Genomic DNA, 14,088 nt, shown 5'->3' with positions numbered 1-14,088 from the left:
TTTTGTACTCAGGACAAAAAGTTAATTGCTTTGCCACATGTTTTGCAGTATGACTTTAATCCCTTTGTTGCAAACAGGAGGCATGTTTGGGAATATTATTTATTCTGTACAGGCTCCCTTTTCAGTCTGTCAATTAGGTTAGTATTGTGGCGTAATCACAATGTTGTTGATCCATCCTCAGTTACCTCCTATCACAGCCATTAAACTCTGTTTTAACTGTTTTAAAGTCACCATTGGGCTCATGGTGAAATCCCTGAGCGGTTTCCTTCCTCTCCGGCAACTGAGCTAGGAAGGATGCCTGTATCTTTGTAGTGATTCGGTGTATTGATACACCATCCAAAGTGTAATTAATAACTTCCCCCTGCTCAAAGGGTTATTCAATGTCTGCTTTTTTTGTTTTGTTTTTACCAATAGGTGCCCTTCTTCGTGAGGCATTGGAAAACCTCCCTGGTCTTTGTAATTGAATCTGTGTTTGAAATTCACTGCTCAACTGAGAGACCTTGCAAATAATTGTATGTGTGAGGTACAGAGATGGGGTAGTCATTAAAAAAATATTTTAAGCACTATTATTGCACACGGAGTGAGTCCCTGCAACTTATGTGACTTGCTAAGCACATTTTTACTCCTGGACTTGCCATAACAAAGGGGTTGCTTATTGACTCAAGACATTTCATATTTTTATTAGTAATTCATTTGTACAAATTCTGAAAAACACAATTCCACTTTTACATTATGGGGTAGGTCTATTGTGTGTTGGCCAGTGACCCCCCCCCAAAAAATGTAATGAATGCTGTAACACAACAAAATGTGAAAATAGTAAAGGGGTTTGAGTACTTTCTGAAGGTACTGTATCTACTAATGACATTAGTGACAATGTTATGCTTCTCTCGCTTTCTCACAATTCAATTCAAAGGGCTTTATTGGCATGGCAAACATGTTTACATTGCCAAAGCGCGAGCGCACACACACACACACACACACACACAGACAGAAGTGTTCCCTGCCCCTAAATTTCTTTAATGATTCACTGGCACAGTGGAACCACCCATTCATGACGTGATCCCAACCAGTCACTGAAATCTGTAGCCTAATGCAGGACAACAGTGCTGTGCTCTGAGCTGGGACACTTGACTCGATCTGCGGGGCTTCAGTCAGTCGACAAGACATCGCTCCTGCTGCACGCACCTGCAACAGGTGGCCTAAGCTTCGTTTTAACATTCACGAAAGGTAGGTTGAGAATGTACAGAATGGACTATATAATGTTACAGTAGCCTATAGATCCTTTTATGTCTTTACATTTATGGGGAATTGTTTGAAATAGTTTTATGTTCTATAACACTTTGGAAAATGTCCTCGAATCCTTTTGAAATACTCGAAATTGCCTTTGTAAACACTCGAGGAATACAACGGTAAACATTAATAGGCTAGTAGTCGATATTAGAGCCTCTTTGATATATGTATGCATGTTTTATGCTGTCATAAAAGGTCTGCTGAATTTTGAGTAGTTTGTTTGCACCCCATTTGCATGTATTTCACAACAATGGTGCAGTTTGAGAATATAATGCCTATAATAATTCCATACCTCTGATTAGATGGGTAATACACTTGACTGTAAATATTTATCAACCTTCAAATGAGTTTCTAACTAACTTTTCACACCTCTACTGTAGCAAAATACAATCTACTGTTGAGGACATATGACTGATCCACAAAATTGTATTTAGTTAAAGTAGAGGTTACTGTATTTATTCAGTAGACCTAAAGGTTAAACATTTCCCAAGATCAAGGAAAGAACATTTCAAAACATTCCTCCATTCTTGGCAAGTGACTGTGTGGGGGAGGTTTGAATTGGTTTGAATCGTGACCTAAGCCATCCTCTGCACATTTGTGGACGTGGGAATGGCAAAATAATATTTACCATGTAAACGTGTCCACTGATATGAACTCTTCAAAACACCAAATGTCCTTCGTTGTGCCTGTGTTGGGTTTCAAACCAGAACGACCAGTTTCTCAGGGTCAGACTGGCATAGGGGAACCAGCAGCAGCGTCACACACAGATGGGGGTGCTATCATATCACGATGTTCCTACTGTGTCCTTTTGTCAATGACAGGTCTATGAAACACTGATGTAGGTTCCCCGGTGAGCACGGAATGGACCGAGACCATGGCAAATTCTAATCCAGTGAGTGTTTCTGTGGTGTGGTGTCCAACCACAGACAACCAGGCAGTTGTGCAAATGGTTACTGGTTGTTTACACCGCTTTGCTCCATCATTCATCTTTTTTCTGTGTGTCATCTAGCTTAGATCACCATCCTCCACCCTCAGTGAGGTCAACCTGGGACCTTCAGCAAACCCACAGTATGTACCGTATTAAGAGTCATGGGTTTCAATGATCCATAATGCCATGTAGAACTGACATCTGGCAACCCTTTACCAATGGAATTGTGGTCCTGATGTCATATTCATATATGTTTTGTTATATTAATATTTATTCATATTCATTCATTGCAACCACAACATACACTGAGTGTACAAAACATCCTCTCTCCATGATATAGACTCACCAGGTGAATCCAGTTGAAAGCAAGGATCCCATATTGATGTCACTTGTTAAATCCACTTCAATCAGTGTAGATGAAGGGGAGGAGACAGGTTAAATAAACGTTTTTAAGCCTTGAGATAATTGCGACATGGATGGTATATGTGCCATTCAGAGGGTGAATGGGCAAGACAAAAGATTTAAGTGCCTTTGAACCTGGTATGGTAGTAGGTGCTAGGCGCACTAGGTTTGTGTGAAGAACTGAAACGCTGCTGGGTTTTTCACACTCAACAGTTTCCCATGTGTATCAGGAATGGTCCACCACCCAAAGGACATCCAGCCAACTTGACAACTGTGGGAAGCATTGGAGTCAACTTGGGCAAGCATCCCTGTGGAATGTTTTCAACACCTTGTAGAGAGGAGGGGGTGCTAAATATTAGGAAAGTGTTCTTAATGTTTTGTACACTCAGTGTACATTGCTGTACATGTGTTTTTGAGGCTTGATTAAAAATGTTATTTCATGGATCATACCAGTCATGTTGCGAGACGGTTGTCTCTGCCATAACCTGTTACGATAGGTGTTATGTCCGTCCATATGACACAAATATCTGTATCATCATTCCTGTCTTGTTTCAGTGCCAAGCCCACTGACTTTGACTTTTTGGCTGTTATTGGAAAAGGGACCTTTGGGAAGGTAAGTCTGCTGTTTGCTTGATAAAAGGCTGCATGCCTTCTTCAATGATTAACTTAGTCTATGCAGGACTGTTAAGGTTACCTTGATGAAAAGGCCAAAACCAAACAATGAAACAATGAATGAGGATAGTTTTTCACAAATTGTACTCAGGATGAGCAGCCATTTTTAATTCTTCCAGTTCAGTCACAGTCCTTTTTCATTGTCAATTACTTTTTTCTATATTTTGTGTGACAGATAATAAAATATATTATGTGTGTACTCATTGCCCTTCTATTTTTAAGATAGGGTTATGATAAGAGAGTGTCATATTAGGAGTTGACGTTTTGAGGAAACAATCAGAAATGTACTGACAACCACCCTGCATCCAGGTCCTGCTCGCCAAGCTCAAAGCTGACAATAAATTCTATGCTGTGAAAGTTCTACAGAAGAAAGTAATCCTGAAGAAAAAGGAGGTTGGTCTATAAACGTTTAATTTGGTTATTCATTATCACAACAAACTCGTATATAGTTTATTTGTATTCTGTTTTAAAGGTCAACTCAATTACACTAGCAAAACCCTTCATGTCAGTATATATTCAATGTGTGTATGATTTTCATTGTGTAGCAGAACTGGTTTAGCCTAAATCTGTGTTGTGTTTCTAAGATAACATCTAATCTAATCTGAAGTGTGTTCTGTCCTTTGTACTCTGACAGACAGATTTTACAGCCCCCAGTCTCTGTTTTGTGTTTCATACATACTGTACATTACCATAATCAGTAATGTTATATTCCCTGGGTTTTGTATCACTTGATAGTTATAACAATCAGCAAATGAATCTTGTACTTTCTGAGCTACTTACAGACACACGTTATAGCTGTCTGACAGACTACTCAGTCCTGTAAAAAGAATGACTCCCTCAAGTGAAGTGTTACCTCAATGAAGCCAATTTACTTTATATACTGAGGGCCTGTTGCCTGCCTTGGAAACCAGGGCCATAGCTAAAGTGGAGAACACTAGTCAGAAGTGTGTAGGTGGCTGCACTTTCAGAAGCATAAATAACACTGAGGACCTTGTAGGAAAGAGGTGTTCTATGCCCCTCTCTCTCTCTTTATGTATATCGTCTCTTGTCATGTGCTTGGGGCCAAAGCAGTGGTGGTGACAGAGGCCTGTATTCTGCTGTGTCCTGCCTTCTGCCTCGTGTCCGCTGGTTCAATGCTGCCTTGTGTCCTCCAGCAAAAGAACATCATGGCAGAGAGGAACGTGCTGCTGAAGAGCCTGAAGCATCCTTTCCTGGTGGGCCTCCACTACTCCTTCCAGACCCCAGAGAAACTCTACTTTGTCCTCGACTATGTCAACGGGGGAGAGGTAGCTAGCTAATGGCCCTAGGTCTTGTTTCTCAGGTTTCATATGACTGTTTGGATATGGCAAATGATAAAATGAGTGGACTGTAGCAATGTTCCCAATAAGTAATCCTTTATTTATATTAAAGCTATCAAGCTATTGACAGCACAGAAGCAGCAATGCAGTGTGGCATAGCCTCAAGCCCTTGGCTCAATCAGTGTAGTGACAACAAACACATTACTCCCCTTTAATCATTGGCTCAGTCCAAAGTCTCTGTGTCATGGCGTTATTATGAGTTAATAATGTAACAGTAGTAATATTACATGCTTCGTCAGAGTCAAGCGTACTGACAGTTAAAACAACATGTCATAACTGTTTTCTCTCTCTCCTTTCTCCCTCTATCTCTAACATTTCTTTCTCTCTCTCCTAGCTCTTCTTCCACCTGCAGAGGGAGCGGTGCTTCTTGGAGCCGAGGGCTCGGTTCTATGCTGCTGAGGTAGCCAGTGCCATAGGCTACCTTCACTCCCTCAACATCGTTTACAGGTCAGACACAGTTTACAAGGACATATTCAGGTAGAAACAACACATTATTATGTACAGTATTGAGGTTAAGTGAAACCAAATATATTTTTTTGTTCTTATTTAGAGATCTGAAGCCAGAGAATATTCTCTTAGACTCTCAGGTAAGTGTTGACTCATAAGTGGATATAATGTTCTTAGACTCTCAGGTAAGTGTTGACTCATAAGTGGATATAATGTTCTTCGATTGTTTTCAATATCTCAACTCACTTCCTTCTCATCTTAGAGAAGATAGTTCAAGAGTTCACAATACAGGATCATATGCAGTCTGTAAGTTCCTGTAATATTGGGATGGTGCTTAAAACGTGTGTTCCAGGGCCATGTGGTACTTACAGACTTTGGGCTGTGTAAAGAGGGAGTGGAGCCAGAGACCACCACGTCCACTTTCTGTGGAACCCCTGAGGTGAGGGATAGCCCTGAGATTGTGTCTGTGCTCAATGATATGTTAAAGATAACCCATGTTTAATAGTCACATGTAGTTCTATACAGTTGAAGTCGGAAGTTTACATACAGTTAGGCTGGAGTCATGAAAACTAGTTTTTCAACACCTCCACAAATTTCTTGTTAACAAACTATAGTTTTGGCAAGTCGGTTAGGACATCTACTTTGTACATGACACAAGTAATTTTTTCAACAATTGTTTACAGACAGATTATTTCACTTATAATTCACTGTATCACAATTCCAGGGGGTCAGAAGTTTACATACACTAAGCTGACTGTGCCTTTAAACAGCTTGGAAAATTCCAGAATAAGATGTCATGGCTTAAGAAGCTTCTGATAGGCTAATTTACATAATTGAGTCAATTGGATGTGTACCTGTGGATGTATTTCAAGGCCTACCTTCAAACTCAGTGCCATCATGGGAAAATCAAAAGAAATCAGCCAAAAAATTGTAGACCTCCACAAGTCTGGTTCGTCCTTGGGAGCAATTTCCAAACGCCTGAAGGTACCACGTTCATCTGTACAAACAATAGTACGCAAGTATAAACACCAGGGGACCACGCAGCCGTCATATCGCTCAGGAAGGAGACGTGTTCTGTCTCCTAGAGATAAATGTACTTTGGTGCGAAAAAAGTGCAAATCAATCCCAGAACAAAAGCAAAGGACCTTGTGAAGATGCTGGAGGAAACAAGTACTAAAGTATCTATATCCACAGTAAAACGAGTCCTATATCGACATAACCTAAAAGGCCGCTGAGCAAGGGAGAAGCCACTGCTCCAAAACCGCCATAAGAAATCCAGACTACGGCTTGCACATGGGGACAAAGATCGTACTTTTTTTGAGAAATGTCCTCTGGTCTGATGAAACAAAAATAGAACTGTTTGTCCATAATGACCATTGTTATGTTTGGAGGAAAAGGGGGAGGCTTTCAAGCCGAAGAACACCATCCTAACCGTGAAGCATGGGGTTGGAAGCATCATGTTGTGGGGGTGCTTTGCTGCAAGAGGGACTGGTGCACTTCACAAAATAGATGGCATCATGAGGGAGAAATACTATGTGGATACATTGAAGCAACATCTCAAGACATCAGTCAGGAAGTTAAAGCTTGGTCGCAAATGGGTCTTCCAAATGGACAATGACCCCAAGCATACTTCCAAAGTTGGAGTGGCCATCACAAAGCCCTGACCTCAATCCCATTTGAATAAGCATGTGCGAGCAAGGAGGCCTTACAAACCTGACTCGGTTACACCAGCTCTGTCAGAAGGAATGGGCCACAATTCACCCAATTTATTTGTGGGAAGCTTGTGGAAGGCTACCCGAAATGTTTGACCCAAGTTAAACAATTTAAAGGCAATGCTACCAAATACTAATTGAGTGTATGCAAACTTCTGACCCACTGGGAATGTGATGAAATAAATTAAAGCTGAAATAAATCATTCTCTCCACTATTATTATGACATTTCACATTCTTAAAAAAAAGTGGTGATCATAACTGACCTAAGACAGGGAATTTTTACTAGGATTAAATTGCAGGAATTGTGAAGAACTGAGTTTAAATGTATTTGCCTAAGGTGTATGTAAACTTTCGATTTCAGTGCCTTCAGAAAGTATTCACACCGCTTGACTTTTTCCACATTTTGTTGTGTTACAAAGTGAGATAAAAATGTATTTAATTTTTTTTATTTTATCTATGCCCTAGAAAATATACTCTGTAATGTCAAAGTGGAAAATAAAATCTAACATTTGATTTGAATTCATGGAAAATAAAATATTAATATATCTTGACTAGATAAGTATTCAACTCCTGAGTTTGCAAATGTTAGAATCACCTTTGGCAGCGATTACAGCTGTGAGTCTTTCTGGCTAAGTCTCTAAGAGCCTGGATTGTACAATATAAGCTCTGTTAAGTTTGTTATTGATCATTGCTAGATATACATTTTCAAGACTTGCCATCGATTTTCAAGCCAATTTGTCAAAGCTGTAACTAGGCCATTCACAAACATTCGTATTGTTAAGCATCTCCAGTGTATATTTGGCCTTGTGTCTTAGGTAGATGTTCTGCTGAAAGGATTTCCCTGTGCTTAGATCTATTCCATTTATTTTTATCCTAAAAAAACTCCCTAGTCCTTGCCTATAGCAAGCATACCCATAACATGATGCAGCCACCACCAAGCTAAAATATGAAGAGTGGTACTCAGTGATATGTTGTGTTGGATATGTACCAAACATAACAGTTTGAATTCAGGACAGAAAGTATATTTTTTTGCCAGGTTTTTGTCAGTATTACTTTAGAAGCTTATTGGGAATATTATTTATTCTGTACAGGCTTCCTTCTTTTCACTTTGTTCTTTATGTTAGTATTGTGGAGTAACTACAATGTTGTTGATCCATCCTCAGTTTTCTCCTATCACAGCCATTAAACTCTGTTTTAACTGTTTTAAAATCACCTTTGGCCTCACTGTGAAATCCCTGAGCGGTTTCCTTTCTCTCCGGCAACTGAGATAGGAAGGGCGCTTGTATCTTTGCAGTGACTGGGAGTGTTGATACACCATTCAAAGTGTAATTAATAACTGCACCATGCTCGAAGGGATATTCAATGTATATATATATATTTTTTTACCCATCTACCAATAGGTGCCCTTCTTTGCGAATCATTTGAAAACCTCCCTGGTCTTTGTGGTTGAATCTGTTCTTGAAATTAATTGCTCGACTGAGGGACCTTACAGATAATTGTATGTGTGGGGTACAGAGATGAAGTAGTCATTCAAAAATCATGTTAAACACAATTATTGCACTGAGAGTGAGTCCATGCAACTTATTATGTGACTTGTTAAGCACATTTTTACTGCTGAACTTATTTAGGCTTGCCGTAACAAAAGGGTTGAATACTTATTGACTGAACAAATTTCAGCTTGTCATTTTTATTTAATTTGTAAACATTTCTAAAAACATAATTCCACTTTGACATTATGGAGTATTGTGTGTAGATCAATAAAACAAAATCTACATTTCATCAATTTTATATTCAGGCTGTCGAACAACAACATGTGGAAAAAGTAAAGTGGTGTGAATACTTTCTGAAGGCCCAGTATATATCTGTTTATTTAACTCTCTCTGTCTCTGTAGTATTTGGCCCCTGAGGTTCTGCGTAAGGAGCCCTATGACCGCACAGTGGACTGGTGGTGTCTGGGAGCTGTGCTCTATGAGATGATCTATAGTCTTGTAAGTTTTTCAATCTTATATGGCTACTGTACTTAGCGCAATCTACATAAATGTCCAAGACAATTATGTTACTAACTTCAGGAAATGCTTCTTGAGTAGCTGGCTGCTACAGTACTGTGTCTGTTCTCTGCTCTACTCACCCTGTTTCTGGTTTTCTAGCCCCCGTTCTACAGCCGGGACGTGTCTGAGATGTACGATGGCATCCTACACAAGCCTCTGCCGCTGCCCCCAGGGAAGTCAGGCGCTCTCTGTAGTCTGCTCCAGGGCCTCCTGCAGAAAGACCAACACCGCAGGTTGGGAGCCATTGCTGACTTTGTGAGTCACTGACTGGACCGTGTCCATGGACCATGGCACCTTATTCCCTTTCAAATCAAATCAAATCAAATGTTATTTGTCACATACACATGGTTAGCAGATGTTAATGCGAGTGTAGTGAAATGCTTGTGCTTCTAGTTCCGACAATGCATTAATAACCAACGAGTAATCTAACCTAACAATTCCACAACTACTACCTTATACACACAAGTGTAAAGGGATAAAGAATATGTACATAAAAATATATGAATGAGTGATGGTACAGAACGGCATAGGCAAGATGCAGTAGATGGCATCGAGTACAGTATATACATATGAGATGAGTAATGTAGGGTATGTAAACATTATATTAAGTGGCATTGTTTAAAGTGGCTAGTGATACATTTTTTACATCAATTTCCATTATTAAAGTGGCTGGAGTTGAGTCAGTATGTTGGCAGCAGCCACTCAATGTTAGTGGTGGCTGTTTAACAGTCTGATGGCCTTGAGATAGAAGCTGTCCTTGATGATCTTTATGGCCTTCCTGTGACATCGGGTGGTGTAGGTGTCCTGGAGGGCAGGTAGTTAGCACCCGGTGATGCGTTGTGCAGACCTCACTACCCTCTGGAGAGCCTTACGGTTGTGGGCGGAGCAGTTGCCGTACCAGGCGGTGATACAGCCCGACAGGATGCTCTAGATTGTGCATCTGTAGAAGTTTGTGAGTGCTTTCGGTGACAAGCCAAATTTCTTCAGCCTCCTGAGGTTGAGGCACTGCTGAGGCAGAGGCACTGCTGCGCCTTCTTCACAACGCTGTCTGTGTGGGTGGACCAATTCAGTTTGTCCGTGATGTGTACGCCAAGGAACTTAAAACTTACTACCCTCTCCACTACTGTCCCGTCGATGTGGATAGGGGGGTTCTCCCCCTGTTTCTAGCCCTACGTGGGCTCTGATTATACAGTGCCTTGCGAAAGTATTCGGCCCCCTTGAACTTTGCGACCTTTTGCCACATTTCAGGCTTCAAACATAAAGATATAAAACTGTATTTTTTTGTGAAGAATCAACAACAAGTGGGACACAATCATGAAGTGGAACGACATTTATTGGATATTTCAAACTTTTTTAACAAATCAAAAACTGAAAAATTGGGCGTGCAAAATTATTCAGCCCCCATAAGTTAATACTTTGTAGCGCCACCTTTTGCTGCGATTACAGCTGTAAGTCGCTTGGGGTATGTCTCTATCAGTTTTGCACATCGAGAGACTGACATTTTTTCCCATTCCTCCTTGCAAAACGGCTCGAGCTCAGTGAGGTTGGATGGAGAGCATTTGTGAACAGCAGTTTTCAGTTCTTTCCACAGATTCTCGATTTGATTCAGGTCTGGACTTTGACTTGGCCATTCTAACACCTGGATATGTTTATTTTTGAACCATTCCATTGTAGATTTTGCTTTATGTTTTGGATCATTGTCTTGTTGGAAGACAAATCTCCGTCCCAGTCTTAGGTCTTTTGCAGACTCCATCAGGTTTTCTTCCAGAATGGTCCTGTATTTGGCTCCATCCATCTTCCCATCAATTTTAACCATCTTCCCTGTCCCTGCTGAAGAAAAGCAGGCCCAAACCATGATGCTGCCACCATCATGTTTGACAGTGGGGATGGTGTGTTCAGCTGTGTTGCTTTTACGCCAAACATAACGTTTTGCATTGTTGCCAAAAAGTTCAATTTTGGTTTCATCTGACCAGAGCACCTTCTTCCACATGTTTGGTGTGTCTCCCAGGTGGCTTGTGGCAAACTTTAAACGACACTTTTTATGGATATCTTTAAGAAATGGCTTTCTTCTTGCCACTCTTCCATAAAGGCCAGATTTGTGCAATATACGACTGACTGATTGTTGTCCTATGGACAGAGTCTCCCACCTCAGCTGTAGATCTCTGCAGTTCATCCAGAGTGATCATGGGCCTCTTGGCTGCATCTCTGATCAGTCTTCTCCTTGTATGAGCTGAAAGTTTAGAGGGACGGCCAGGTCTTGGTAGATTTGCAGTGGTCTGATACTCCTTCCATTTCAATATTATCGCTTGCACAGTGCTCCTTGGGATGTTTAAAGCTTGGGAAATCTTTTTGTATCCAAATCCGGCTTTAAACTTCTTCACAACAGTATCTCGGTCCTGCCTGGTGTGTTCCTTGTTCTTCATGATGCTCTCTGCGCTTTTAACGGACCTCTGAGACTATCACAGTGCAGGTGCATTTATACGGAGACTTGATTACACACAGGTGGATTGTATTTATCATCATTAGTAATTTAGGTCAACATTGGATCATTCAGAGATCCTCACTGAACTTCTGGAGAGAGTTTGCTGCACTGAAAGTAAAGGGGCTGAATAATTTTGCACGCCCAATTTTTCAGTTTTTGATTTGTTAAAAAAGTTTGAAATATCCAATAAATGTCGTTCCACTTCATGATTGTGTCCCACTTGTTGTTGATTCTTCACAAAAAAATACAGTTTTATATCTTTATGTTTGAAGCCTGAAATGTGGCAAAAGGTCGCAAAGTTCAAGGGGGCCGAATACTTTTGCAAGGCACTGTAAGTAGTCCACTGTACGCCATTTCTGCAGGGGTGTAAAGTACTTAAGGAAAACTACTTTAAGGCACTACATAAGTCATTTCTTGGGGTATCTGTACCTTACTATTTATATTTCTGACAACTTTTACTTCACTACATTCCCCCAAAAATAATGAACTTTTTACTCCATACATTTTCGCTGACACCCAAAAAGTACTTGTTACATTTTGAATGCTTAGCAGGACAGGGAAACGGTCCAATTCACACACTTATCAAGAGAACACCCCTGGTCATCTTTACTGCCTCTGATCTGGTGGACTCACTAAACACACATGCGTCATTTGTAAATGTTTGAGTGTTGGTGTGTTCTCCTGGCTAGCCATACATTTTAAATTTAAGAAAACGGTGCCATCTGGTTTACTTAATATAATGAATGTGAAATGATTTATACTTTTGATATTGATACTTAAGTATATTTAAAACCAAATACTTATAGACTTTTACTCAAGTAGTATTTTACAAGGTGACTTTCACTTTTATTTGTCATTTTATTAAGGTATCTTTACTTTTACTCAAGTTTGACAATTGGGTACTTTCTCCACCACTGCATTTCTGAAGCACACTATGCCATTGCCGTTTAGTGTTTCAAACATTTTGAGTGAGTTATACACATGTCTTATTTCATCCTGAATTTTTTTTTTTTTTTTTACAGCTACAAATAAAGAACCATGTGTTCTTCTCCCCGATTAACTGGGATGATCTGTACCACAAGAGAATCACTCCTCCATACAACCCCAATGTGGTGAGTTGTTTGTGCTGCCAGCTGTTTCTTACCATCTTCTATAACTTCAAAATTCACTGCTTTTTTTCTAAAACTTTCTTTCACTACCTCATCTTTGTAACTTTCAATCTTACTTCTTTTCTCTAGCACACCCCTATATTTCCTAACAAGTCCCCTCTCTCTTCTCCTTTAGAAAGGGCCAGCGGACACACAGCACATAGACCCAGAGTTCACCAGAGAGATGGTGCCTAACTCAGTGGGCTGCACCCCTGAGCTCAACGCCGGCACCAGCAGCTCTAACGCATTCAATGGCTTCTCCTACGTTTCTGGTGAAGACAGCTTCCTTTGAGACAGGAAGGTTCCTCACAGCACCACCACTGTCGAGGTCGAAGTTACCCGTAACCACATATCTACAATTCGATTCCTTAACTGCAAATCCTAACCTTAACCTTTAAGTCAGGAGGATAAAACGTATATTTTACCCTGGATTCAACTTCATTGGCCATGGTCATAGAAATGGAGCACATTGAATATCATGCATTTTTGCGTAGGTGAAGCAAGAAAGAGATGTTGTAAGAAAACATTTAAATGCACCACCCAACTGTTGCTTTTGCTGTACGTGACTGCCCTATGAATTATATTTATATGCCCTCGTCTCTGCTTGAATTCTCATTTCAGGACAAAGTCTTTTGGCACATCCAATCGTGCTGGACTTTTTATTTGCTAGCAGACAGATGTTGATTTAATTATCCTTTCACTACAACGTAGAGTCAACCGTGTGACTACATAAAGGACATGTAGATACAGAACACACTCCTAGATGCTATGTGTAGAAGGTAAAGCGTCAGGTTCTATGGAAAGCTGTGGTGTATGGATTAAGATGGTCTGATTATCACTAGAACAGGCAGACACAAATGTGTGTGAAACTCTAGTTGAACCCATTCCTCTGCTCTTTAAGTGCTGCTTTTAATACAAGCACTGTGGACTTTCCAAACATTTCTTATTCTTAAACTCGTTTGTTGAAAATATACATTTTTGCACATTGATTTGTGAACATGCTGTTTCTATTATATCGCTGACTTTTAGTAGATTAGAGTACATAAAGGCTTGACTCAAATGTTGCGTCCAGGAATGCTTAACAGCAACATAAACCTATGCCAGATTATTCTCACAGCTGTAAAGGTGCATGCCATGGTGCTATTAACCTTGTTAAACAAAACATGTGATTGTGTCAGCACAATGGGTGACATTAAAATTAAAGACTGTTGACATGCCAACACCATCTTAAAGATGAATGACATTCAATGAAGCCCAGTTACAAGATGTGTACATAACTTCACAATAAATCACTTCCCTACCCATATGTTTACCGTGTCTTGCATTGACAGATTTTCCATCGATTAAACTTCGAAATCAAAACCTACACTATGATGAAATAATTACTAAAAACATTTTTCTTTATTTCTCAAAACGTTTCATTTTCATCAAACAAAACAAGAAATACATAAAAATAAAGAATATAAATTAAAAACATGACAAAAGGCAAGACAGGGATCAGTGACTGGCAGAGAACATCCTGAACAGCTCATCACATTCATTTCACGCTGCATAGAGGACATGCGTGTGTTTTCCCTAAGTGTCAACACACAGAGGTGTT

At 40.1% G+C, this 14,088-nt stretch overlaps 1 protein-coding gene across 1 annotated transcript; it reads left to right on the top strand.

The window, feature by feature from the left end:
• Positions 1-1,068: 1,068 nt before the first annotated feature.
• LOC139368736 (serine/threonine-protein kinase Sgk2-like) lies at positions 1,069-13,854 on the top strand. The gene is made up of 13 exons (XM_071108033.1): positions 1,069-1,227; positions 2,112-2,182; positions 2,300-2,358; positions 3,176-3,233; positions 3,602-3,685; positions 4,447-4,578; positions 4,985-5,097; positions 5,201-5,237; positions 5,450-5,536; positions 8,703-8,798; positions 8,958-9,113; positions 12,363-12,452; positions 12,625-13,854. Exons 2-13 carry the CDS (start codon positions 2,165-2,167, stop codon positions 12,778-12,780), a joined length of 1,086 nt encoding a protein of 361 aa, XP_070964134.1. The 5' UTR covers positions 1,069-1,227; positions 2,112-2,164; the 3' UTR covers positions 12,781-13,854.
• Positions 13,855-14,088: the final 234 nt, after the last annotated feature.

Source organism: Oncorhynchus clarkii, chromosome 16, assembly GCF_045791955.1.
Source record: "Oncorhynchus clarkii lewisi isolate Uvic-CL-2024 chromosome 16, UVic_Ocla_1.0, whole genome shotgun sequence".
Taxonomy (NCBI): domain Eukaryota; kingdom Metazoa; phylum Chordata; class Actinopteri; order Salmoniformes; family Salmonidae; genus Oncorhynchus; species Oncorhynchus clarkii.
This window is presented reverse-complemented; position numbering and strand designations above follow the sequence as displayed.

Coding starts and splice junctions, on each gene's coding strand:
- LOC139368736 (XM_071108033.1), top strand. Junction 3,686..4,446: donor TAATCCTGAAGAAAAAGGAG/GTTGGTCTATAA, acceptor TGTGTCCTCCAG/CAAAAGAACATCATGGCAGA. Junction 5,537..8,702: donor CTTTCTGTGGAACCCCTGAG/GTGAGGGATAGC, acceptor CTGTCTCTGTAG/TATTTGGCCCCTGAGGTTCT.